At 34.5% G+C, this 25,665-nt stretch overlaps 3 protein-coding genes across 4 annotated transcripts; 1 reads left to right on the plus strand and 2 right to left on the minus strand.

The window, feature by feature from the left end:
* Positions 1-2,331: 2,331 nt before the first annotated feature.
* Positions 2,332-3,111, minus strand: LOC139870008 (uncharacterized). The gene has a single exon (XM_071857862.1). The coding sequence runs from the start codon at positions 3,109-3,111 to the stop codon at positions 2,332-2,334; it is 780 nt and encodes a 259-aa protein (XP_071713963.1).
* A 3,669-nt stretch (positions 3,112-6,780) lies between these two features.
* On the plus strand, positions 6,781-7,959 carry LOC139870009 (putative F-box only protein 15). Its single transcript, XM_071857863.1, has one exon. It carries the CDS (start codon positions 6,781-6,783, stop codon positions 7,957-7,959), a length of 1,179 nt encoding a protein of 392 aa, XP_071713964.1.
* A 2,082-nt stretch (positions 7,960-10,041) lies between these two features.
* Positions 10,042-15,610, minus strand: LOC139872395 (probable galacturonosyltransferase 7). 2 transcript variants are annotated; one of them, XM_071860260.1, is made up of 9 exons: positions 15,427-15,610; positions 14,705-14,772; positions 14,496-14,555; positions 13,495-13,537; positions 13,326-13,372; positions 12,944-13,236; positions 12,474-12,825; positions 11,541-12,062; positions 10,042-10,776 (listed from the first exon to the last, which is right to left on the minus strand). In XM_071860260.1, exons 1-9 carry the CDS (start codon positions 15,584-15,586, stop codon positions 10,513-10,515), a joined length of 1,809 nt encoding a protein of 602 aa, XP_071716361.1. In that variant the 5' UTR covers positions 15,587-15,610; the 3' UTR covers positions 10,042-10,512. The 2 variants fall into 2 exon arrangements, with proteins under 2 accessions (XP_071716361.1, XP_071716362.1); XM_071860261.1 differs by lacking the exon at positions 15,427-15,610 and having other exon boundaries at positions 14,473-14,555; positions 14,705-14,757.
* Between the last annotated feature and the right edge of the window lie 10,055 nt (positions 15,611-25,665).

Raw genomic sequence — 25,665 nt, forward strand, 5'->3', positions numbered from 1 at the left:
TTTGCTTAACTAAAAGCCATACCGCGAACGCATGCCTCGGGATATTTTGAGAATACCAAACAGTGTGATACCATGGAACAGCACCACCACGAGGTCTTAATGAGTCCCATGCCACTCGAACAGAATAATCAACCATGTCCCCATTGACATTTCGCCACTGCATTTTATCCGGCTTCGAGATGTCTGGAAACTCAATATTAAACAACATCGGGTAATTAGAGGCCCGTGAAGGAGGCCATTCCCATTGAGAGTTCGAACAAAATTCAGAAACATATGCATCTTTCGAAAGCCCATCTCTTCTAATATCACGTGTAGAAATAATATCAATCAATGGGCCATAGTCACTCCAAACGTCATACCATGCCAAGGTGTTTACCCCATTACCTACCTTATGAATGATAAAAGGCCGGATAAGAGATCTAATACCAAGGATCTTTCGCCATCCCCAACTAGCATCTGAGGGAATATCTACCTCCCAAAAATTCAACGTGTGTAAACGGAATGAGAAGATCCATTTCACCCACATTGATTGCTTCCGGGATAGTAAGTTTCATACATGCGTAGACATCAAAGCAACATTCCAAACCTTTAAACTCCTTATACCAAGACCGCCTTCACATTTCGGGAGACAAACATCTACCCATTTGACCTTAGCTTTACCCCGAATCAAAGTACCTTGGCACCAAAGAAACCCGCGTATCAACTTTTCAATGTCTTTTATAACTTGATCCGGAAGAATAAAGACAGATGACCAGTACACTTGCATAGAAGAAAAGACCGAAACAATAAGCTGAACTCTACCCGCAAAAGATAGGAACTTGTTCTTCCAATTATCAATCTTAGCTTTAACCCTATCCACCAAAATTTTGCAATCCTTAATCATAAGCCGGGAAGAAACTAATGGAACCCCAAGGTATATTACCGGCAAGCTTCCCTCATCGAAGGGCATCATCGAACGAATTGCAGCTTTAATTCCCGCCGGCACATTACAGAAGTATGCAGTACTCTTCTGGATACTTGGGACCAACCCTGAACAACTCGTAAATTCATTCAAAGAGTCTGCAATCACCCTTACCGAAGCTGAACTTGCATAGGAGAATATAAATAAATCATCCGCAAAACAAACATTTATAATTTCTTGATCTCCACATTTTGGGTGATATCTAAACTCCTCCGATCTACTGATATTACGTTTGAGCAACAAAGTGAGAGTTTCCATTACCAACGTGAAAAGGTAAGGAGACATCGGGTCGCCCTGTCTTAAACCCCGTTTTCCTTTAAAGTAACCTTGCAGCTCACCATTTATGTTAATAGAAAACGAGGTGGTCATGATACATCATGATCCATAGAATTGTGAAAGCCAAACTGATGTAGAATAAATTCAAGAAAGTTCCAATCAACGGTATCATAGGCTTTCTGAATATCCACTTTAAACGCACACCGGGGAGTACCACGATATAAATGGTAGTTTTTCATGATCTCTTGAGTAATTAAGATGTTGTCCGAAATTCGTCTTCCGGGCACAAAAGCATATTGGTTCTCACTCACAATCAAATCAAGACCACTTTTAATACGTTCAGTAATAACTTTACTTATGCACTTATAAATCACATTACAACACGAAATAGGGCTGTAGTCGTTCACTTTACCTGGGTTTTGAACTTTCGGCAATAATGCAAGGACTGTATGATTGATTTCGGTCAAGAGTTGGGCATTATTAAAGAAATCCTGGACAGCCTTTATAACATCCATCCCAATAATATCCCATGAGTGCTTAAAAAAAGCAGATGTATAACCATCCGGACCGGGCGATTTTCCTTCCCCAATACTGAACATCACCTTTTTAATCTCTTCCGCCGTTACAGGTTCCACCATGGATGCAGCAATATCAGGAGGAAGTCTTTTAGTAAAATTGTTCCCAACATCAGACAGTTGAGAACAATTAGCAGATGTGCCTAAGAAATCTTTATAATATTTGACAAAGATATCCGAGACCTGATTACCTTCTACTACATTACCGTCATGATCCACGATACCATTAATTCTGCTTCGATTCTTTCTTCCATTAACGACTTTATGAAAGTAAGCCGAATTGCTATCACCAACCCGTAACCACTCAATCTCGGCTTTTTGCTGCATAAATCTTTCCTCTTCCAAGACCGCCTCATTAAATTCTTTCAATTTAGAACTTTCAGCTTCACGAATCGATAATGAAAAAGGATTCTGGTCAAGTTGTTTTTGGAGAGCATCTAGTTCATCACGCAAATGTTTCACTCGCTCATGCAAATTCCCTTTATCCCACATAATTTTACGTAAAGACTTTTTTAGGAATCACAATTTTTTAACCAGTTGGAACATCGAGTGACCTTCTACATGCATATCCCAACCCTCTTTGACACAACTTTGAAATTGGTCCTTATACACAATATAGTTGCTGAAACGGAAGTGCTTACGTCTAACCATATTACCTGCAGGAATCTTAAGGATAGCAGGACTGTGGTCCGAAATTCGGTATGGCTGAAATAATGCATAAGCATTTACGTGAGATGTGAGAAACGCATCATTCACCATGACTCTATCAATCTTCTTTAGGATACCACTACTCGCCTTTGGCTTTTGATTCCACGTGAAATGGAGGCCCATATGGTTTAGATCAGTCACCTGAATGCTATCAATACATTCTCGAAATTTTCTCATAGATATCGTTATCTTAGAAGATCCCGAGGTCGAATCATCTAAATGCAAGGAAGAATTAAAATCTCCCATAAGCACCCATGGGAAATCTCTTACATACCTATGGTGAAGCGTCAACTCGTTCCATAATTTGCGCCGGTCACTATAGTAATTAGCAGCATATATGTATGAAATAAAAATGTGCGAGTTATCATGCACAAATATAACCTGGCAGTGCATAACTTGTTCAGAAGATGAAAGCACCATAACATTTACAATTCCCGGGTCCCAACCAAGAATTATACGTGTACCTTTTTGACAAACATTATTATTCGACGTCCATTGCCAATTAGGAAAAACATAAGAGCACACCCCTGTCAGTTTACTAACATTAACATGGGACTCCAGAATGGCACACATCGACAACTTATTACTCATCACAACCTCCCGCACCTCTTTTTGTTTGGGGATACGATTCAAACCCCTTATATTCCAGGAGGCGAAACTAATCATCGTGACCGTTTCCACTGGGAGTGCTTGCCCCCTCAGAGATAACGACACCTTTCTTAACACCCATGGTATCACTTGCTTCCTCTTTCACATCAGACTCTTCATCAATTAACTGGAATGCATTCTTGTCCACATTACACGTTTCATCATTCATATTATCAAGGGCTGCAAATGGGTTTGAAAGTTCAACATTAATGGGCTTAGAATTACTCGGGCCAACATCACTTGTTTTCCTAGGATTCTCCTCCACTCGCTTCTTATTAATAGGGCGATACACCATTTTTGGTTTAGCTTTCTCCAATACAAAACCAGCCACTTGTTTACCTGTATGATTCTTATTGCTCACAACCTTGGCAGGATTCTTTACATTCTGAAATCCATCATCATTCACCTTTGTAGCCACCTTAATGGGAATTATCTTTGGACATTGAGCATCGAAATGCCCAAAAATCTTACAATGAGAACATCTTGGTGGCTTCCATTCATATTCGATTTGTACCGTATCAATAGTTTTCTCCAGGCCATCCATGCATGGGGTAGCTACTTTAAGAGTATTCTTTAAATCCATATCAGCCGACACCTCAATTAAAGCTCGGGCATAATTTGGTCTCCCCCAAGATTCCATACACATCGTACTAGTGTATGAATCTAACATCATAGGTCGTCCCACACGTGAAGCAATACAACTTAAACCATCCTCCGTGAATCCAGCTAGAGGCACATCATGTAATTTAACCCAAACCGGAACCTTTGATACATCCTCTTTTGTTAATGACACATTCGGGGACCATTTATTAAGAATTACCGGTACTGTCCGTATTATCCATGGACCGTTTTCGATCACATCTAACATTCCTTTGTCAGTACTGAACTTGAAGAAAAAGAAGCCTTTTGCATTCATCATAATTTTCTCAATGCCATATTTCCTCCATACGTTCACGACGTAATTTTTTACCACTGGATATGCCACCCTCTTCCCAATGAAGTAGCCATAAAGAGTATGACAATAGCGATCAGCTGCTTCTTTTACAGCAGTCATAGGGATTACTACATCTATTCCTTCTTCCAGATTATTAGTGTTATCAATAAATCAAAATTTACCTTCCTTGAAGAAGTAGTCCCACTGACCATGTCCACATAAGTTTTCTTTGGGGAACCCTTAGAGTCAGATTCATGAATCTCACGTTCATCATGCACAAGGGTTATAGGACTACTTGGGCTTCCATTACTCCTTCCTGATTTCAATGGAGGAAACTCATAATCTAACCCTTTATGACTTTCATCTTCATCTGAGTTTTCACCCACTGTATGAATACTCACATTATCTTCTTGATCCATTGGAATATTATTTAGATCAACCGTTTGGGTAATCGGAGAATCGACACCATCCATCGCAGAATCACCTTCCCTTAATTGCTCAGGCGCATCTTCGTCAGACTGTTGATTGTTGGATGTTAATGAATCATCATGTGAATCGGAACCAATTGTTCTGTTTCGAAGAACACGTGGTGTTGGAACAACAACCTCCTTCTTCTTCTTAGTTACCCCCGAATTCTTCCCCATAAACCAGTAATCAACTTTTTAACCAATATAGCGGATTAGATCAATGAAAACAGAAGAACAAACGAGTAAGAACGAGCGAAAAACGATGATTTTTGTGAAGAATTTTTTACGCGTGGAAAATCGCCCGATGCTTTCGGAGGGCATTAGGGTATTTTATTAAGAGGTTGTGTCTATTTGTTGGAAAGCCTAGCAAATTTTATTTATAAACTAAACACTCTACAGGATACATATAGAGCTCTCAAGGTGTGATCACTATACATCAACATCAAACGTGTACGAACATACCATAGGATTTAGAAATATCGGCACAATTCGGGTATGGACTAACGTACATCATATAACACGTTTCTATTGCTATTTGGAATCTTATACCCATGTAAGGATTTAAAAAAACAAAAAAAAAAAACAAGCATTGGACTGATCGAAGGCCTGAGGAGTGATCGAACATACCGTAGATGAAGAGGTGAATGATCCGACGAGAGAGTTCTTGAGGACTGATCAAATCAGAAGCTATGATTATGTCCGTATGGACTGATCGACGGGTTATGTTACGTAGGAGTGATTGTTTGATTATGGCTGAAGGGTTATGTTACGTGGAGGATCTTCTAAGGATATTTGAGTAATTTAATTCCAAAGAGCTCTTTAAAAATTCTCAAACGCTAACGGAAGGAACATTCAAAAAAGGAGCTTTTTCCAACCTCTAAAAGCTTTAAGCCTTTTTAACTAAACGGAAGCTTCTCATGAAATAGGAGCTTTTTTAATAAAAGCTCAAAAAGCTCTAAAAAATAATTAGGATTTTTATAAACATGAATTATTCTTTTGTACGTATGCAAAAATCACCTCAAATAAATACCCACTAATTTTAATGTATTTTTATTCGAACTTGAATATTTCTAATCATAAAGCTAAAAATTTTATAACATTAGAAAACTCCTGATAATTACGGTGGTGCTGCTTAGGGATGGCAATGGATGTTCCATCCATGGATATCCACCCGATCCGATCCATTTATAATGAATATGGATGATATAAATGGACGATTAATGGATATTGATATGGATATGGATGATCTAAATATTTCGTGGATCGGATATGGATGACAATATGTCATCCATGGATATATCCATTACCACCCGAAATACATTTATATATTGATATAAACGTACTAAAATATATTTATAAACATCTACATATCGATATACATATACATATAACATACAAACTCTTAATTTATTAACAAAAATAAGGGTTATGATCGACACAATTATTAATTTGTTAATAACAACACTTAAAGTAACACATTTATATTAGTTTAAACGTATATTTACTTATATTATAACGCATTTTGCTCAATTAAGTCAAAATCGATGACAAATTACATCCAAACCTTAGTAAGAAACCAATAATATATTTTTTTTTTTGAAAGGCAAGCTTGCATCAGTCCGGACCGAAGCCTAGTCATCATTTGCACACACACGCGCTTTCGGGCAGGAAACCCGAACCACACTCTGAGGATCCGACCCTTTAACCATCCCGAGGGGCAGGCGGGCCGGATCTTAGTCCCGAAGCGGGTCGGTAAAACCTTCCCTTTGGGCCACCTTCAAGGAATATATTTCAATTACTAGAGCGGGTGACGAGGCTCGAACCCGAGACCTCTAGCCCTACGAGTACACAAGTGTAACCGCGGACCCATTGAAGCAATGCTTCGTTGGTAGAAACCAATAATATTCAGATTAAATATTTACATTTGTTATGCTCTATATAAAATTGTCAAAATTTTCTTTAAATTAACGTTTTATTTAATATCCAACGGATATCCATTAAATCGCTTAATCCAACGGATATGGATATGGATGGATGAACAAAAATTAAATGAATATGGATGTGAATATGGCATCCACTATCCATTTCCTATCCATTGCCATTCCTGCTACCCGTGCAGATTATTTTCCTGGTACGTATACACATCTCTCGTTTCAACATTATCAAAACCCTAATTATCATCTCATAATCAAAATCAAAATCAAAATTAAAATGTCTGACCACATACCTTTTGAAATTCAAACGGAAATTATTAAAAATCTCCCCGTGATATCATTGATCCGATTCAGATCGGTTTCAAAATCATGGAAGTCTCTGATCGATAGCTCTGAGTTTATTGTTAATTATCACGTCAACTGCTCTCAGCTGCAACATAATCTGTTTGTAAGGTACGTTGATGCACCAGAATTATATGAGTGGAATTTAGAAGATGAAAATTATCTATCGATTTTGGATGATGATGATGATAGTTTTCCCGAAAATTGGTTTCCGTTAATTGTTCCAAATTCTATTAAACAACTTGGTAGGCTTCCATTAATGTTAGGTACGTCTCAAGGTCTGTTTTCCTTTTACAATACTCCTGTACCGAGTAATAGGTACAAACAAATGACTGTTGTCATTTGGAATCCTACAATTGACAAATCGGTTAGTGTTGTTGTGCCTAATGTGTTTCGAGATTACCCGTTTGACACTGTCGTTGGCTTCGGGGTTTGTCCTCGAACTATGGACCCTACGCTTGTTAAGATTACTTATACTTGGTCTTTTCAGTACAATATGATAAGCAACCCTTTTCAACTTGAGATTTATACGTTGAGCTCACGGGCTTGGAAGACTTCTGATAATATGCCTCGTAAATCACTTACATTGACACGGAGCCAGGCAAGCGTAGATAGGTTTATATACTGGCTTGCTACTGATCGAATTCGTAAGACTGAGGGTGATGGATATTATCTGAGTAATTTGATTTTATCATTTGATATGATATCTGAAGAATTTGCAGACATTTATCTCCCAGATAGTTTGGCACGACTTGGTAACTGTAGTTTGACTATATCTGAGTTTCGGACATCTCTTGTGGTACTTGAAATCAATATGGTGGGTGAAAAACGAGAATATTGTGTATGGAACATGGAACATGGTGTTCCAAACTCATTTAAAAAGTTATTCGTTTTTAAGGCACCAGAGACATCACCATTGAATATACATAGGGTTATTGGATTTAGAAAAACCGGCGAACCTATGATTGACATGTTGTATGATACCGATGAACGAAATGCCCTTTTTGTTTATGATCCTGACTCGGACCACGTCAATGATATTGGTATTTATGGAGTTGGGTTTCCTTTCTTAGCAACTTCATACGTCGAAACACTACTATTACATAATCACTAAGATTGTGATATATTTTTCAAATGGTGGAGCTAAGAAACACATTGTTGACTTTTAATAAGGTAAGCTTGGCATTGAGATTATAGTGCACTTATTATAGTGCATATTAGTTGAACGTTGTATACAAACATCTTGATGAATTTCAATAAAACTATATCAGATATGTTTTCTTATAATGGTCTGTCAATTGTCAACTATCTTTTTATTTTATTATTATCGCAGGTGTATTATTCTCTTTTTTTCTCTAAAATTATTTGCAATTTCAAAGTGAACTCCATGAGGGTGCAGTGGGGTCTGCAACTATCTGAGTTGCACGTTGTTTCATCTAAATATAATCCTTCGATTGTTTTTGTCTTTTAAAAAGATGTTTGATGTTTGATGTTGAAGAGGTTGCATAGGTGTCAAACCCGCCTTAATGTTAAGGAACATCAGGTATTTGTGCATCCTTTTTATTGTTAAGTGTGAGAATTGAGATCAAGGTTTCAATAGTATATCATAAGGAGATTTATCGAATGTAATACCATTTTAGTTTACCTATTATGTCAAGATTTTTTGACTTTCATTCATAAAAAGGTTAAAAATGTTTTAACGATCAAAAAGTTCAAATTCATTTGGCGGCATCTTCACTTGATGCAAGATGTAGATTACTAGATTTATTTCCACCTAAATGTTGGATAACAAACACTATGATTCTTATGAGTAAGAGCCCATCTTTTGTTAGAGACGATTAACTTGCATCATCAAGTGTTATACTTTATGGAATCAAAGGACAGATGGCAAGTTTTTGTGACGAAACGAATGTATTCATTAGTCCTAGCCCATTCTTCTATCGAATGATGTTTTCTTTCCATCAATCCAGTTATTATTCAACGAAATAAATGATTTAACAATCCGTGTTTATGTAAATGATATAACCGTGACATATGAAAAAAGAACATTGTAACAATGATATGTCCGCATTATTTCGTTTGGATGAGCAGTTCTGGCCGGAGGTCTTTTAGGAAGCAATTTTGCTTGGCTCTCGAGCAGAGGGAGGGACGATCTTATCTAGTCGCGGGTTCTATACCCGCAAGTGGAGTAGGGATTTCCTTCTAGTCTAGAGTACGAGGAATGATTGTCTACACTCCACCTCCCCCATACCCTACATTCGTGGGATTGGGTATTGTTGTTGTTGTTGTTGTATATGAAAAAAGAACAAAAAATATCATTTCTCGAAAAATGAATTACAGAACATATGTTTGGCAGCTCTAATTGCAAGTTGTTACTATAGTTTCAGTCCAGAAGCAAAACAGTCCAAAAATGCATTACATAGTTTGGTTATGTCTAATTTAAGGGAGTTTCTTGTTGTCCCTGAAACTAATATAGTGGATGCGAGACAAGTTGTAGACTATCTTCATCAAAACTTTAACTGGAAAAGTTATTGTAAAATCATTATATTAGCATAGAATAAAGCTGAAAAGTTGCTTTGAATTTAAGGGAGTTCTGATGTTGTGCGGAAGAACCATGAATATTTTTTGTATGGATCATTCGCCAGTTGTGACTTGTGAGTGAGCAGATGACATTTTCGATTTTACCCATTTATAGTAAATCTAAGATTGTTACAATGTTCAGTGCTATATCCATTTGAATATGAAGTAAATGATCATTAGAAAAAAGGGTTAAAGCTACTAAATAGCCTTATACTTTCATTTTGTTCCAATATAGGCTATATATCTAGAAAAAATATCAGTGTAGGTCACATACTTTTAAAAAGTACACGAATTGTCCCCGTGGTTTGCTCGTTTTGCGTATACAATCTCTAAAGCTAACATACGTCAAAAAGATTCGTCAAGTCTGAACCACTTGACCTAAAAATCACCTTGTTTAACTCTCTAATATCGAGTTTAACACCAAACCGCTCCTTGTAATCTAATCAACCCATTTTTTCAAGTATAGGGGTAAAAATTTGTGATAAAATTGATCTAGCAGTATCCATCAACTTGTAGAAAAAACAATTATCTAGATTACCCAATATGAAAAGACTCGATAAAAGCATCTTGTTTGTAGTTTGCAATGCAACTATTATTGCACTTCAGAAACATTTTACATAGCATCATTGAAGCAGAAATTCCAGCTTAAGTGTAATACAAAAAAAGATCATAATACCTAAAAGGTACATCATCTAAAGTAATTGAATTATTTGCTATCCTTAATCACCAACACATTCCTAATGTCATGAATACACAGACTCTATCCAAATCCAAATAAATATATTATAACAATCGTAAAAAACAAAAACAAAATGAAGAACGAATTTCAGGGTAATCACTTGCATACCTACAATTAACACCGAACAGAAAACTAAAAAATAATTCTTCAAATTCCCTATTAATCCCAACTCCAATCTTCTCTTGATCATGGACAGATGAAGAAACTGGACAAATTGTAGTCCAATAACTAGAAATACACAGAGATCATATCTTGCTGATCTTCATCCCTCAAGTATCGGGTCCAGATTTAGTTTCGTTTTCATTTGATTAAAGAATTATATGACATTTGCAACCACTGTAAACAAAATTATGGGTTCACATTGCAATCAGTCAAGAAATGATTATCCTTGTTTAAGAATTTTCTCCAGTGGACTTTATAGGTTGGAATACCGAGTTCAAGCCAAGGTTTCATGTTGCCGTTGAAGTGTAATACAGCTGCTTTCTTAATAGCTTCATAAGTAATACTGTAGTTATGACCCATGCCAGATAATACCCATGTGTCATCAAGTGCAACAAGTAATCCTTGAAAAGTCAGCATTGTTGCTCCTAACGTAGTTGCTTCACTCGGTCGCTGTTTACAACCAAATAGGTGTTGGTCAACACATCCTTCGCACATAACGTTAATATTTTACAAGGTTGGAAAAGTCCCGTAACGTAGACGAATTGGCCGGGACTTTGAAATGAATAGTCGGTCGAGTCGGGGAAAAGTCGGACATTGACTAACGTTGACTTTTAGTAATATATATTTAACACATGTATATTACACATGAATATATCAAACATAAACATTCGAAATGTAAATATTCCAAACATATGTATAAAAAACAAAAGTAGGGATGGCGATGGGCGGAAAAACCCGCAACCCGCTGGTATCCGTACCCTTGGCTGCTGGGTAAAATCAAAATATTTTACCCAGGGGTACAGGACGGGCAAAATTTTGTACCTATTGACGGGTCACGGGTGGGTCGTGGATATATAATACCCGTGATGGGTAAAATCCGACCGGTGAATCTGTGATACCCGTTTGAAAAACCCACGGGTATACCCATTAACCCGCATGAATATACTTAATTATTATACTTAATATATACGAGTAATATACTTATATTTTCAATGTATAAAGTTTGACCGACTTTGACTGACTCGGACCCAACTCAAACTAACTTTGACCGACTTTTTATCGTTGACCCCCTTACTAGACGTTTTTAGGCGAAACAGGACAGGCTAGTCACCAAACCTTACAAGTTACAACACTAATATTTTACAAATAAATAAGCTAATAACTCAAGAAAAGTGATAAAAGTAATCGAAGGAACAAATTTGAAAACAACTCACCTGTTGCACCAAACTTTGATACATTTTAGTGACATCTCGTTTCCTCCACTGAACCAAATCAATTACGTTTAACCCTGACATCCACGTACAAGATTCGGCATCATAATTTTCCTTCCCCATATAACTTTTTAATGCAGCGAGTTTCACTGCACAGAACTTAGACGCACCGATAACTTTCCCGTCCAAATCAAGACTCCATAAAGCTGATAAATCGCGTTGGACAACAATATCATCATCAAGAACTACTATTTTCTTCAAAGTTGGAAATATGTGTGGGAGGGCATAGTGCAAATGTGAAAAAACCGAGATATATTCCGTTCGACTTTCGGAGGCGGAAGAGAACGAGAAACGTAATTCTTGTGGCATTGAAAAATGAGAAAAAAGATGACTTTTTAGGTTGAGATCCTCGATATTCAATACTTGAACTGTAGCATCCTTGTACGTTTCGGTAATAAACCACATTTTCATGGAAAAGAAACTTTGCTTATCCGTCAACACGTGAAACACCTGCTTCCCACTGGCCTGAAAATAATATTGATGAGTCCCTGATAATGACAGAGATGATAAATCTAAAGGTGACCCTCTCGACCCATTCACATATTAACAGGTTGATTTGGGTTAATTATATCGCATGCTGGTTAAACAGTTATGTTTAAAAAATCAGCTTAAAAAGGATAACAAGTCATTTGGGTCAAACGGGTAGAAACTCAGTCAAAGTATCAATTTTAATGTGTAAAAGCTCCAAATGAATTTTTTTAACATATAAACTAATGTTGAAATTAAATAACTTGTAATCATACTTGAAACTAATAGTTTATAGAAAGAATAAATTTTTTAACCAAAGGTGGTACTATTCAACCTGTCTCCTACATAATACTACCTATTTAGACCAGTTACTATTTTTACAAAAATAAAGTAGATAGGAGAACATACTTTTGAGTTCATAACAGTCGAATTGATTACTACAGACGATGCAAGCACATTGTTAGAAAACATAACAAAGTGATGAAGCTCCGGGTTCAATAAATCTTCTGATTGATTAGCATCAGCAGGTGATGTTTTGAAGTATTCAACAGTTAGTCGCATTGACAGACAATGGAGACTTTTTGGTGTTGTTTGGACTGCTAGTTGGTAAAGAAAAGCACTCTGCTTCATATGAAAGTTGGCTTCATCTTCTGTTAAATCAACTAATTGTCTTAATTTTTTGTCAACATTGTTACAATCCACTGTAGCTGATTTTGCTTTCGTAATTGTCATTTCCATCTTTTGCAGCTTCTTCTCAACCCTACCAACACAAAATATTTAACGCCTATGAAACTTTAAAAAAAAAAAATAGTAATGGAATATACAATAGTAGAATATTATAATAGAATAAAAAGGGAACAACAAAAATAAGAACTTACTGCGGGGGAAGATCTGTATCAGAGGAACTTTCACTGAGGATACGTTCGAATTCTTGAATGTTTTGCTTAATTTCTTGTGATAAATGGTCAAGGGCTGGAAGCTTTGCAATACTGGGATAGTAAGCTCGAGCAACATAAAGCTGGTCCTTCATTTTTTTAACTATAAAATCTTTCATTTTTTCCCTATGTTGTTGACGCCATAAGCAGTAGCTCCCAAATTTCAATTCACATGTTTTTTCACTCTCACCAATAGCTTCAACTTTTTTAGGGCCATCAGCTGATGAACCTCCATTCTATACAATAGGAAGGATTAATTAAAACCAATACAAACGATATTGATTCTAATAGCATTAAAAAAATATTATAACAAACATATGCCTACATGTGTTTTTTGAGGTGGCTTTATCATTTGTTTCGGCGCAGCAAAACCTGCAGTTAATGATAAGATGTATAAAAAGCTTTGTCTATTGTCTATAGTGGCTGAAAAGCCTTAAAGACATAAATTAAATTTTAAAAAGGTAAACAAAAACATTCTAATAACAATGGTCTACCAGTAGTTTTGTTCTCAGCTTTTGTGACAGAGTTCCTTCTATCCTGTTCATAACATGCATGACAGTGAGATAAACAGTGAATGGATAACTGTGTACCCGAAAAGCTAAGCTTCTACAACAGCATTGAACATAAGCAAACTGATCCTTATTAAACAGTTTAGGTTTAAAGGACATTTATACACAAAATCAGAATGTCAAATATACAACCTTACAAGTAACCAAAGATTGAGACTTCTCATTCGTGAGGAGAACAAAGACATCAAACTACAATCCCTAATGATATGATATCTGAATTCGTACGTTAGTTGTATCATGATAGGTTCAAGATATAAGGTACTATATTTGCTAATTACTGATATAATCTCCAACGTGCTTGATACTATTTACTATTATCGGTCTTAATGTAATTATCACTTAATCACTTAATATGGAGACTAAGAAAACATGATCAAATTTAGGTAGCACGCAATCAAGTATATTTAGCAAAAGTAAACTTGGGAGCAACTGACCAATACAAGTAGCTATATGTTCTAGTTTCATAAGAATCATTCTTGGTCTTTCCTTGGGACATATTAACCCACAAGAATCTAGAACAATCATATGAAAGGCAATAATACTACAAGTTCTCCAATAAAAAATGTTTTTCAGTTATAACGTAAAAGAGAGGTTAACTGGATGAGACATAAAATCTGGAGTTTCTATGCCAAACTACTTGGTCATGCAATCAGGTATGATATCTTGATAAATCATGGTGATAAGTATAGACAGTCATACAACCCCCTAAGCAAGAAACTTGACTTATCTAAATATCTAATTTTATATTAACCACATATTTGCAATGTAGAGCAGCATTAGTCACTCCTACATGGGTTCCACTATAACTGAACTTCAACAAAGCTACTATTTTAGTATCAATGAGACAGGCATTGGTGTAATGCCAACAGATTAATACTTATAGTACAAAAGTTGAGTCTTAACCATCAAAGCAGTATGCAATGAACCTTTGGAAGAGTTGGTCCAAGATTCTTCAATAGTCCATCTACACGTGATGATAGCCCTCCCTGTAAAATTATATATATATATTATGGTAAACATATGAAGATGATCACAGAGAAGTAGTGGTTCGTTAAATAAACAATAATCAAATTATAATCGAATAATCGAAGTTAATTATGATGTTGCTATCACGAATGCAAGAACAAAGCATTACTTTATTAAATGATGTATCTACAGCTGGCCCCTTCCTTGAAGTAGAACTCCTTTGCTCAGTAACGGACCCTGCAAAAACCACATCCAAACTTAACTTTGTGGTCACCGTCCAATATAACCTTACAATTAACATCAACTGTAATGTAATGCTGAAACTGAAAATATTACAGATCTGAATTTTAAAAGTTCACTTAATCAGTACATACATACTTGCATACATATGCATATACATATACATATACATATACATATACATAGTACATACTATATGAACAATAGCAGTTGGATCTAAATAACAGTCGGTCTATAATACAACCTGTATATATCTACATAGAGTATTCATAACATCAATTTATATCTATACACGGTACTTATAACATCAGTTTAATCAATCACTGTACACTGTACACATATAATATACTAGTATGAATATGAATATATGTATGTACTGAACAACATAGTTTAGATCTACGTAACAAATGCACAATATATCGACATACAAAAGTTATAACACATATTAATCACTAAACTCGATCCAAATCACCTAGCACTAAATCACTAATAAAGTAACCTAATTCACAGTAATCATTGGACAAATTACACGCGAATACAGATCAATTAAACAAACAGCATTACTAATTCAGCGATAGAAACATTAGGTCAAAACAGATCTAACAAGTTACACATCGAATATAGGGCAGAATGAGGAATTAAACTAGTTACCGATTGAGTGAGGGAGACCGAGTATGAATGCAAGAGGAACGAGCATCGAAAGTAATACGAGACCTAAAACAGAAATCACAAGCCAACTCCATCTTTTTTTTCCTGACGGCATAGTGTTGTTGTTGCTGTTGTGTGATGAAATTGCAACAGTCTTCTTCATCCCCTACCATCACACATCTTAAATCTACACTTCAGTTTATTTATTGTAGTTTTTAAGTAGATGACACTATACTAAACCACTCTTAGTAAGCAGAAGTTACAAAACTGCCCCTACAGAACTATTTAATTGTATATTTCCCCCTTCAATTCTCTAAACCCCTATAAATTATTTTTTTTAATGAAAGACACGAAAAATATGACGGAAACACTACCACAACACGAATCGACAAACTAACGACACTAAACAAACAAGCGCACCTAACAAACGCCGCACCAAACTATAACGAAACAAGCAACAAAAGTACGCTACTAACCCAACGAAAATAAAAACAAACGACGTGCTACCAGCGTAGCAAACAACTAATCTCACACCTAAAAATATAAAAGGTTGTATGCCCAAGTTTTCTCAATCCTTGGCCAAAACATGACACAACGTAAAAAAAAAACGTTAAGGAAAAAGAGGACGCGGTCAAACAATATATGCATCTGAATCAATGAATATCAATATATCTCCACGCAGCAAATAAAACAAATAGTTATATTTTTTATTTTCTTTAATATTATGTACCCTTCGAGTATGAGCTTCGCTCGGACTGCAAGGATATTAGACTATATTTGTGTAGGATTAGGACCAACGTGTTTGTGAGGTTAGCGTGTCTACGGTTTCCCATGTTTGTGGGGTTGGGGAGTCTAGGGAATTATAATTGAAATTGTTAAATTATACTCCGTAGTAAATCCACCTAGGGAACGAACTTGGTGTATTCATAGTGAAAACATTATTTTTCTCTCATATGTCACTTTTACTCTCACTTCAACTCTTGATTTTACTCACTTTTACTCTCACTTCAAAACCATTAATTTTCGAGGGATGTCAAACTTCTATGGGAATTGATATTTTCAAACTATTCTTTATAAATCCACCACAATTTTATGTTATTTCTCAAAATATCTTTATTCCCAAATACTTTTATACACCATAATTATTGAATATAATTGTCTTATTATCTCCTGGCTTTTTCTTTATTCTTCACTTGTACATGCCTTGAATCTCTTCTACATCAATCAATTTCACTTCACATCTAATGCATTTCTTCAACCTCTGTAAACAAACATTTTTACTATAATTTTAAGGTTAGTTTTCAATCGAATAAATAAGGAACTTCGAAGTATGTATCATTGTTTTTATTTCTCGCATTGGTGTAAACACAATCATCCCTAAATTATGAACTATGTTTCGATGTATATTTAAAAGTTTCATATTGAGAAAAAATTTTAGCATTTTTAAATCATAAATTGAACGATATAGTTTCGATATTGGTGAAGGGGAATGAATTGCTTTTGGGTTCGATTGATAAATGATATGCCCGAATCGGACGGTTTATTTTAGTGCGACGTCATTAGGTCGCTAAACGTTAATTCGGGATATCAAAAGAAGCTAATTGTTTAATTTATATATGCTGGACCTAAATCTATTATTCCTTCCTACGGGTTAGCAAGGGCAAATATGACATAGGCTCGTTCCTTGAGCAGTCGAATTTGAAACAGAGCTTATTCAGATAATTTAGTGATTAAGATGGGTTTGTACACAATTTAGTATCCAAGACTAGTGGCCAGGTACACCTTTTGTAGAGAGGCAGGATCCTTTTGGTCCCAATAAATTGGCGACTGTTGAGAAAATCCAAAAACCAAGTCCAACCGGTTTATTCTAAACACCACTTTATCCGGGATATCAAATTATGTAAAGGCAATAATTGGGTTGATTTGATTTATAATTGTATGTAAAATATTAAAGCAATATAATTAAAATAAGCTAGCTAGCATGCAACAGCTAAGGACAAAGAAGACGTGGCTCACCATGATTTAAGATAACGTAGTGTCGGGACGATTGCGAGATACTCATTGGATAGATATACCTTGGTGTAAACACTAGATTCCCTACTAATTGATTTCTCAATTAGCATGTCACGAGGAACTAGGCTATCGTGATTCTGATCGGATGGACTATACTCAACTGTATCATAGATAGGTTCAGTATCATAAATGGATTCTGAATCGATTCTTTCTGAATCGTAGCGAGCAGGGAATCTTTGTTGGTTCAGTTCCAACTTGGCGATTCGATTATATAATTGTTCAATTTCTGCGTCTCGAGGGTCTTCGTTGCCTCTTTTGGCGTGTCTACGATTATCCCCATCGCTGCCTCGATCGGCGATTCTGCAATAGTCTCCTCGATAACTTCCACGAAACATTGTTTGGCCAAAACCTGAGCTCTGAATACCAAATAATGTAAGAATCGTGACCAAACAGAAATAGATCCAAAATATGGAATGGAACGAATAAAAGGATAAACAAAAGCCTCGGCTTTTTTTATTCACTCAAACAATAATAATCATAACTTCAACTGCCTCATGACTAGAACTATCGTGCTATTTAATATAGTAAAATATGACTAACAGATAAGATCATTATTTAAAATTCAAACTAGATAAGATTTCAATTCCAATTAAAATTCTAGTTGCTTTGCTTGCTCCTTACGATGTGTTGTGAAGCTGCCAATTTTATTCTAATAACTTTGGCCCACTCTTATTGATTGACCCAAGAAGCACATCTCAATTTACAAACAAAATCATCAACATTAATTGGGCTTTGACTGGGCCCACCAGGATCATAAACATATGCATCACATAGCTTCTAACCTTGACCATGTTCAAGTGGTCCTATAGTACATCAACACTGTACTCTACTGTTGCAACAGTATTTTCTCGAGTCTTATACTCTTGACCAATGTCTTGATCTGGTCCTATGGTAATTTCCCATGTACTTTATAGTATTTCCGATGGGTTCAAACCTTGACCAATGTACAAACACAGATAATTAACTACCTTATAATTGGTGGAATGACGATAATAACGAAGTTTAATATCATAGACAGAAAGCGAGTACGAAACGATAATCATCCCTAACTAACATTATTAAATCATGGCAAACAATCAAGTAGTTACTCACACATCATGACAATAAGCATTTCTAATATTAATAAATCACAAACCTCAAACAAGAATATTATAATAAATTAATAAAAGAAATGATAAATATTACCGAATAATGTCGGCAGAATAACACTTGTATTTCTTCATAATATCCGTAGCGTTACAATGTTTTATAGCTTTCACTACTAACTACATACTAATCTCCTATTAATCACCAGAGAGCGACAATAGAGAGATAATTATTTTCCTAATCTCTGTACTTTTCTCTCTCTAGAATCTAGAGAGAGAAAGTAGAGAGATAACTAATCTCCTACTGATCATTAGTGAAATGCCCCGTTCATATTAATTATAAACGTTTCATATTAATTGGTTTCTTTGCGAGATTTTGACCTCTATATGAGACGTTTTTCAAATCTTGCATTCGTTTTTAAAAACAACCATAACTTTTATTATTGAATAAAGGTCTTAATGACATAGTTTAGATTGTCTATCAAAGACAATCTCCTCAAATAAATAAGTTTTTACACAACCCATTACAATATGATCAAATATATTACAACAAATACTCCGAATGCAAGTTTAAACAACAATTATGCCGACTCCAAATCTTGACCTTGGGTTGGCATACGACAGCGGAAGCGTTTTTAATATTCACCTGAGAATAAACATGCTTAAAACGTCAACAAAATGTTGGTGAGTCATAGGTTTAATTTCTATATAATGATCATAACATTTAATAAGCCACGAGATTTCATTTAATTAAATGCGCAGGATCATTACAACTGCAAAAATCATTCATACGATGAGTCGCCTGGTAACCGACCTTAACATAGAGTGCTTAAGATATCTGGCATCATATATTCTACTATTCAAATGTATGACAAGAACCCTTCGAAGTACTAAAGCATTTCCACTATTCGAAAATGGGGGTGGTTGGTGCCCGTAGATCTACCTTTAGGATTCGCGTCAATTAGTGTTTTTCACTAATTCTTAGGTTACCAAGCATAATAATAATAAGTACAGATATCCGGTATAACAAAACAATCGTAGAATGTAATTCCATGAACTTGTGCTTATTTTGTAAAACATTTATAAATTTTGCATGTATTCTCATTCCAAAATAATTTAGATAGTAAAAATGGGACTATAACTCACTTGTGATGATTTCCGAATAGATGGTGGTAAGACTTGGCCTTTGACAAATTCACGAACCTAATAATAATATTCTTGTGTCAAGATATATATATATAATTAATATTCCATACTTATAATACTTGTGATAATTTTAATTGTCCATTGTTAGTAGTCCAATGTTCGTAGTCCAATAGTCCAATAGTCCAATAGTCCAACAGTATAAATATATATATAAATATAAATGCGTATATTGTGTTAGAATTCACTAACACTATAATATATTGTCTTAATATAATAAGACACATAATATGTATATTGTCTGAAGTAATCCGCGACCCATTGTATACATGTCTCAGGCTCGATCACAACTCAAAGTATAAAATATTTTGGAATCCACTTCGACCCACATCTAACTCAAGATTACTGCCAATGGTGTCTAATAGTTCGTTCCAATAATATATATAGAAGAAGTCAAAATGATATGTCAAAACTTTGTATACGAATCCACGGTGATCAAGTCATATATATATATATATATATATATATATATATATATATATATATATATATATATATATATATATATATATATATATATATATATGGTGCCTTACGATCTTTATTAAGACTATAATATATTGTCGTAGAACTTAATCACGACTATTATAAATTGTATTTCTATAAGTTTGGGAACAATACATGTATAAATACATGTAGGATACAAGGTAAGTTAGCTAGGATAAGGTTAGCATCCATTTTTATTAATCAAAACCGTAGCTAAAAACAAACAAAAATATCCAATTTTGTTTTACCCATAATTTCTTCGTTACAAATCCGTTTTGAGTGATTCGACTTGCCATGGTTTTGTATAGAACCATTATTTATTAATCTAAACAGAAAATTTATATGTTTATAGTCTAAAATACAGCTTAGGTGTCAAATACAAGAAGATAGTCATATCCGTCGTAAGAACGACATCTTGATGACTCTTTTGAAAAACATACTTCCAATTAGAGTTTAACCATGAATTTTGGATATATTTCATATCCATATAAAATAAGATTTTCCACCAAAGGAAATCTTTTAATTCAAAGTTTAAGATAGGTTTTTAAAATCAAACCCAAAACAGCCCCCGTTCGACTAAGACGGTGTATATTCGATTTGAAGGTGTTCTTCGTGTTTACAAGTTTTAAATCCTTATGTTAGCTTGACATACTGTCATAATACATGTGTTGAAGTGTTTTAAAAGTCAATTTAGAAGGATTAAGTTTATTTGCAAACAAGTTTAGAAATAATCTAAACTATGTTCTTGTTGTTATTAGTTATAACTCAAAATAAGATAGCTATATGAATACGAATCGAATAAGATTATGAATAAGGTTACTACCTCAAATCAAATGAGTAAAGTTGCTGGAGAAATAAGGAGAATATCTTGAGTTCAAAGATACCCTTGATGGCTTGGAATTCTTGAAGTGTTCTTGATCAAGCTTTGTTATGATGATTATAACTTGGATTATGAGACCAATACTTGCTGAATTGAATGGAGGTTTGAGAGAGTGTTTGAGTATGTGTTTAGAGAGTAAAATGATGTAGTTAATTGGAATAAAATGGATGGTTATTTATCCTACATGTTGGCATCAAAATGGGGGCAACAACATGACTTCATGGTTTGTAATTTTATGCATTTAGTCATACTAGTTTCCAAGCCATGGTTCTCACAAGTCTACATCATGTTTATACATGTCTCACAACTGATTGAGGGCTGCTAAGATCAATGATTTGGTATGTATATACCCATAGTAAATACGTATAGAAGCTGGGTATGATACGGGTATAAATACCGTAGGAATACGAATAGGATTCTTGATAAAATTGAATGAGAAAATGAGTATAGCTATCTTTATTGAGTATAAATATATTGATATATATTATTAAGTCTTTCAAAAGTGTATTAATACATATTAATACAATACATATACATACATTTTAATTTATAAGTTATTACAACGTTAATCGTTATATATATGTATATAGTCTTGAAGTCTTTAAGTTAGTAATCTCATTTTATGTATATAACCAATTGTTATTATATATAATGAGATACTTAAATATCATTTTAACAAATCATAAGTATATATATATATATATATATCCATATATACATCATTATATAATTATTTCAATTTATGACGTTCGTGAATCGTCAGACAGACTGGGTGGCCAAACGTTTGTATAAAATTCATTGAAAATAACCAATTCTTAATGAGTTTGATTGCTTAACATGTTGGAAACATTAATTATATAAATATTAATCTTCAATATATTAGCGGAAAAATCCGGGTCGTTACAATTAGAGAGCGACAATAGAGAGATGTTTTAGAGAGAAGTGAAGAAGGTGTGTGTTAAAATGGTGGGATGAGGCCTCCATTTATAGGAAATGCTTGATGGCAAAGTTGTAAATAACTGGGCTGAAAAACCCTTGGCAAGTGAGACGGCAGGTAGGACGGCAGGCAGGACGGCAGGTAGGATGCTGGCAAATGGCTGGCAAATGGCTGACAGGCCGTATGGCCAGGCCGTTTGACCAGGCAAGCCGTTTGTGGTGCTCGGATGGATGGAAAGTCGTTTCCCCTTGTGGCAAGCCATATGGCAGCTCGGATGGCAAGCCGTATGGCTTGCCTGATTTGCTGTTTTCGCTTGATCGTAACTTGGTTTCTTGGGTCGTAAATTGTCTTTCACCGTTTTCGCTATAGAATCTTCGTTTTAGCTCCGATTCCCCTGATTCTTTTTGCATCATCTTCGTAATTACTATATCTACAAAATCATCTGACAAAGTGATTATTTTGTCAATAAAGCTTGAAACTTTATTATTTTTAGGCCCTAATATCGAAGTAAAAATGTGACTTTTTACCCGATATCAATAAATCTCACTATTACAATTATAATGATGGATTTGGTTTTTATTATAAGAAAGTTGATATGGGGATGGTGATTTTACTGTGGATTAAACGAGCTATGAGCTGTGCTAATTAGTTATTTTTTTATGTTAGTTGAGCTATCCCTTCCGGCTTAAAAAAAAAAACTTAAATTTTTCATTTGACAAGCAAAGACTCACGCAAAAACTATTAAACAATTATTATGATGTAGGGATATTTTAGAAATTAACATAAAAAAGTGGTTGATGTATAAAAATATATGATAGAAATATCACATGACATCTTTCACCCGTAATAAATACAGACAATTTAATAAATATGTAACAATTATGGATATAGTTGTTCATAATAAGTGTAGAGGTATAACCATACACTTAAATATAACATGTAAACTTACCTCTCATCATTTTTTCATTATATCATATTTATATATATATATTTTTGAACGGTGATATCGATATCGAATGCTCTCATTTGTCACCGACACACGCGTTAGGTGAAAACCCAATTCGCGACGATGATAGTTGGAAAAACCCCCTCAGAGACCTTCATATATCATATATTCATATATTCATATATTATTAGTAAAACAAAACACTAACAAACCTAGTTACGCCATAACATCATTTTATTTTACTAATATTATTTATTATTTAATAACCTATAACAAAGTACATTAATAAGCGTCAATAAATATATTTTTTTAGAAAAATAACTTTATTAAGACTTCTAGTAAGAAACTAGAAGCAACAAACAACAACACTTACAATGGCTTAATTAGCCAATTGTTCCAAGACAAGTTATCTTTACAACGACTAGATAACCAAGAAAAAGAAAAACTTCTAATGGAAGCAAATATTTCGTCCTTCCTCATCCGATTACCCAAAAAAATAACATCGTTACGAAAGCGCCAAAGAACCCAAAGTAAAGTTGCCACAACGCAATTTAACCAGATTTTGTTAGTACGAGTAGACTCCCATTGATCAAACCAGATTACCCAATCTAACCAAGAGTCAAAAAAGCTTGTATCAACACCCGTCCATATATGAATTTTCCTCCAAACAACTTTTGCCACCACACATGAAAACATAACATGATTTATATCTTCCAGACCATAAGTACATAGAGGACAACCCAAGTCATCAATAGCCACTCCTCGGTTAGAAAGATTGATTCTTGTTGGAAGCCTATCAATGGCTAAACGCCATAAAAAATTGTTGATTTTCTTCGGGACGGATTTATTCCATCTTGTACATGGTTGTAAAGAAGGCAAGATAACTTAGTCAGTGTGTTTCCTTGTATCTGCTACGGAGTAACCACATTTAGAACTGAGCACCCAATACATAGAATCTTCGTCAATAGTTAAATTTTTATTATTCAAGACTTCATTTAAATCAAGCAGCATAGATTCATTTCTTCCACCAATGTCGGCCCGTTTCCAATACCAGTTCCATACATCATTAAACCTCCTATCCGCAACAGTACATTCCGGATTGTTATCGATATGAAACAGTCTGTTAAAACGAACACATAAGGGTTCACTGCCCAACCAAGTATCTTTCCACATTCTGTTAAAACGCCGATAAATATTGATCAGACATTGTCCAGCAACACAAAAAATATTAATATGATTTTTAGTTTGCAACTACTATATTTTATCTATATTATTATCAAACCATGCTACGCTGATCATAATTTTTTTTTTTCCAATATCCATTAAACTGCTTTATACATTAAATATGATCATGGAAAAATATATATATGTTGGATGAAAAGAAAAACATATAGATGACATTGGGTCTAGCCTTGTAAAAAGGGTTTGTGTTTGAATCCATAAATTAATTATGTTTATAGTTCGACAAAATGCTTAACGACTCATTTCGTCATAAGTAACAGAAAAATACTAAGAAAGCGTTATATAAGCATCATATTTTTTTTTCCAGTTACATTCGGGGCAAAAAACAATAGAAACGTAAAAAATCTCTTAACAGATTTGATCGGTGTCTTCCAAACGTTGATATGATGGAGACCATGGAAGAAGAATACGGGTTTGATGAAGATATTTCCTCGTTTGGACTCGAAAGACTATTCGAATTCTCAAGTTCAATCCATAATTTAAATCCATTTGAGTTTCTAATTTTTTGTTTTGCTTTTCTCGTGACATTAAAGTTGGGGCGTGGTTGGTTTTTAGGGTGTGATTCTTAGGCCGTGGGTTGGGTGGTGTGATTTTTATTGTAAGAGTTGTTTGTTGTCAATTGTTTTTCTAACTGTTAAAGTTGATGTAATAAGGATACTTTAGTGTCGTCATACTTGCTAATATATGGTCTTCTAATTTATACATTTGCTTGCTTAAAAAAAAATACTTACATAACTTATTCTGTATTTTATTCGATATACTTTCATTCTAAAAATCTATCTTACTTCATTATATTTTTATCATTATATTATTTAATATTTGAATTGTAATTCAAACTTAACTTTTTGTTTTTTTAACAATCGACGTGATATATATTATTCGGTCAATTTGTTTTACTTTTGGTTGATGTTATTCGTATAGACTCGGGTCGAGTTAGTTTGCTTTTGTTTAGTTAGTTCTTAGTAGTTTACTGTTTTCGAGCATGAATGGTCACGATTTGGATATACCGATTCTTGGGATTCTTCATTTATTGATGAAGGCATCTTGTATTATTTCAATAGTAATCGTTAATCTAATAAAAAAAACGGCTTTGAATAACCATCAAACCATCCCTTTCGTTTATCAAGAATATTGTAATTTAATGAGCAAAATATGACTCGTTCATTGCTGTTAAAAATAATTTATTATATGTTAAATTTTTATGTACCATTAATGGAAAAGGATTGTTTTGGGTTCGCATAAGAAACATCCATAGCGACAACCACATTGGGTCTTCAATAGCGAGTAAAACCTCTTTGTGACTAGCCCCATGAGCGACAAGACCTGTTACTGGGTGAATTGCATATATTGGTGGTCCCTCTAATCAAGTGCCCAATTATTTTAATCATGG

Source organism: Rutidosis leptorrhynchoides, chromosome 10 (assembly GCF_046630445.1).
Source record: "Rutidosis leptorrhynchoides isolate AG116_Rl617_1_P2 chromosome 10, CSIRO_AGI_Rlap_v1, whole genome shotgun sequence".
Taxonomy (NCBI): domain Eukaryota; kingdom Viridiplantae; phylum Streptophyta; class Magnoliopsida; order Asterales; family Asteraceae; genus Rutidosis; species Rutidosis leptorrhynchoides.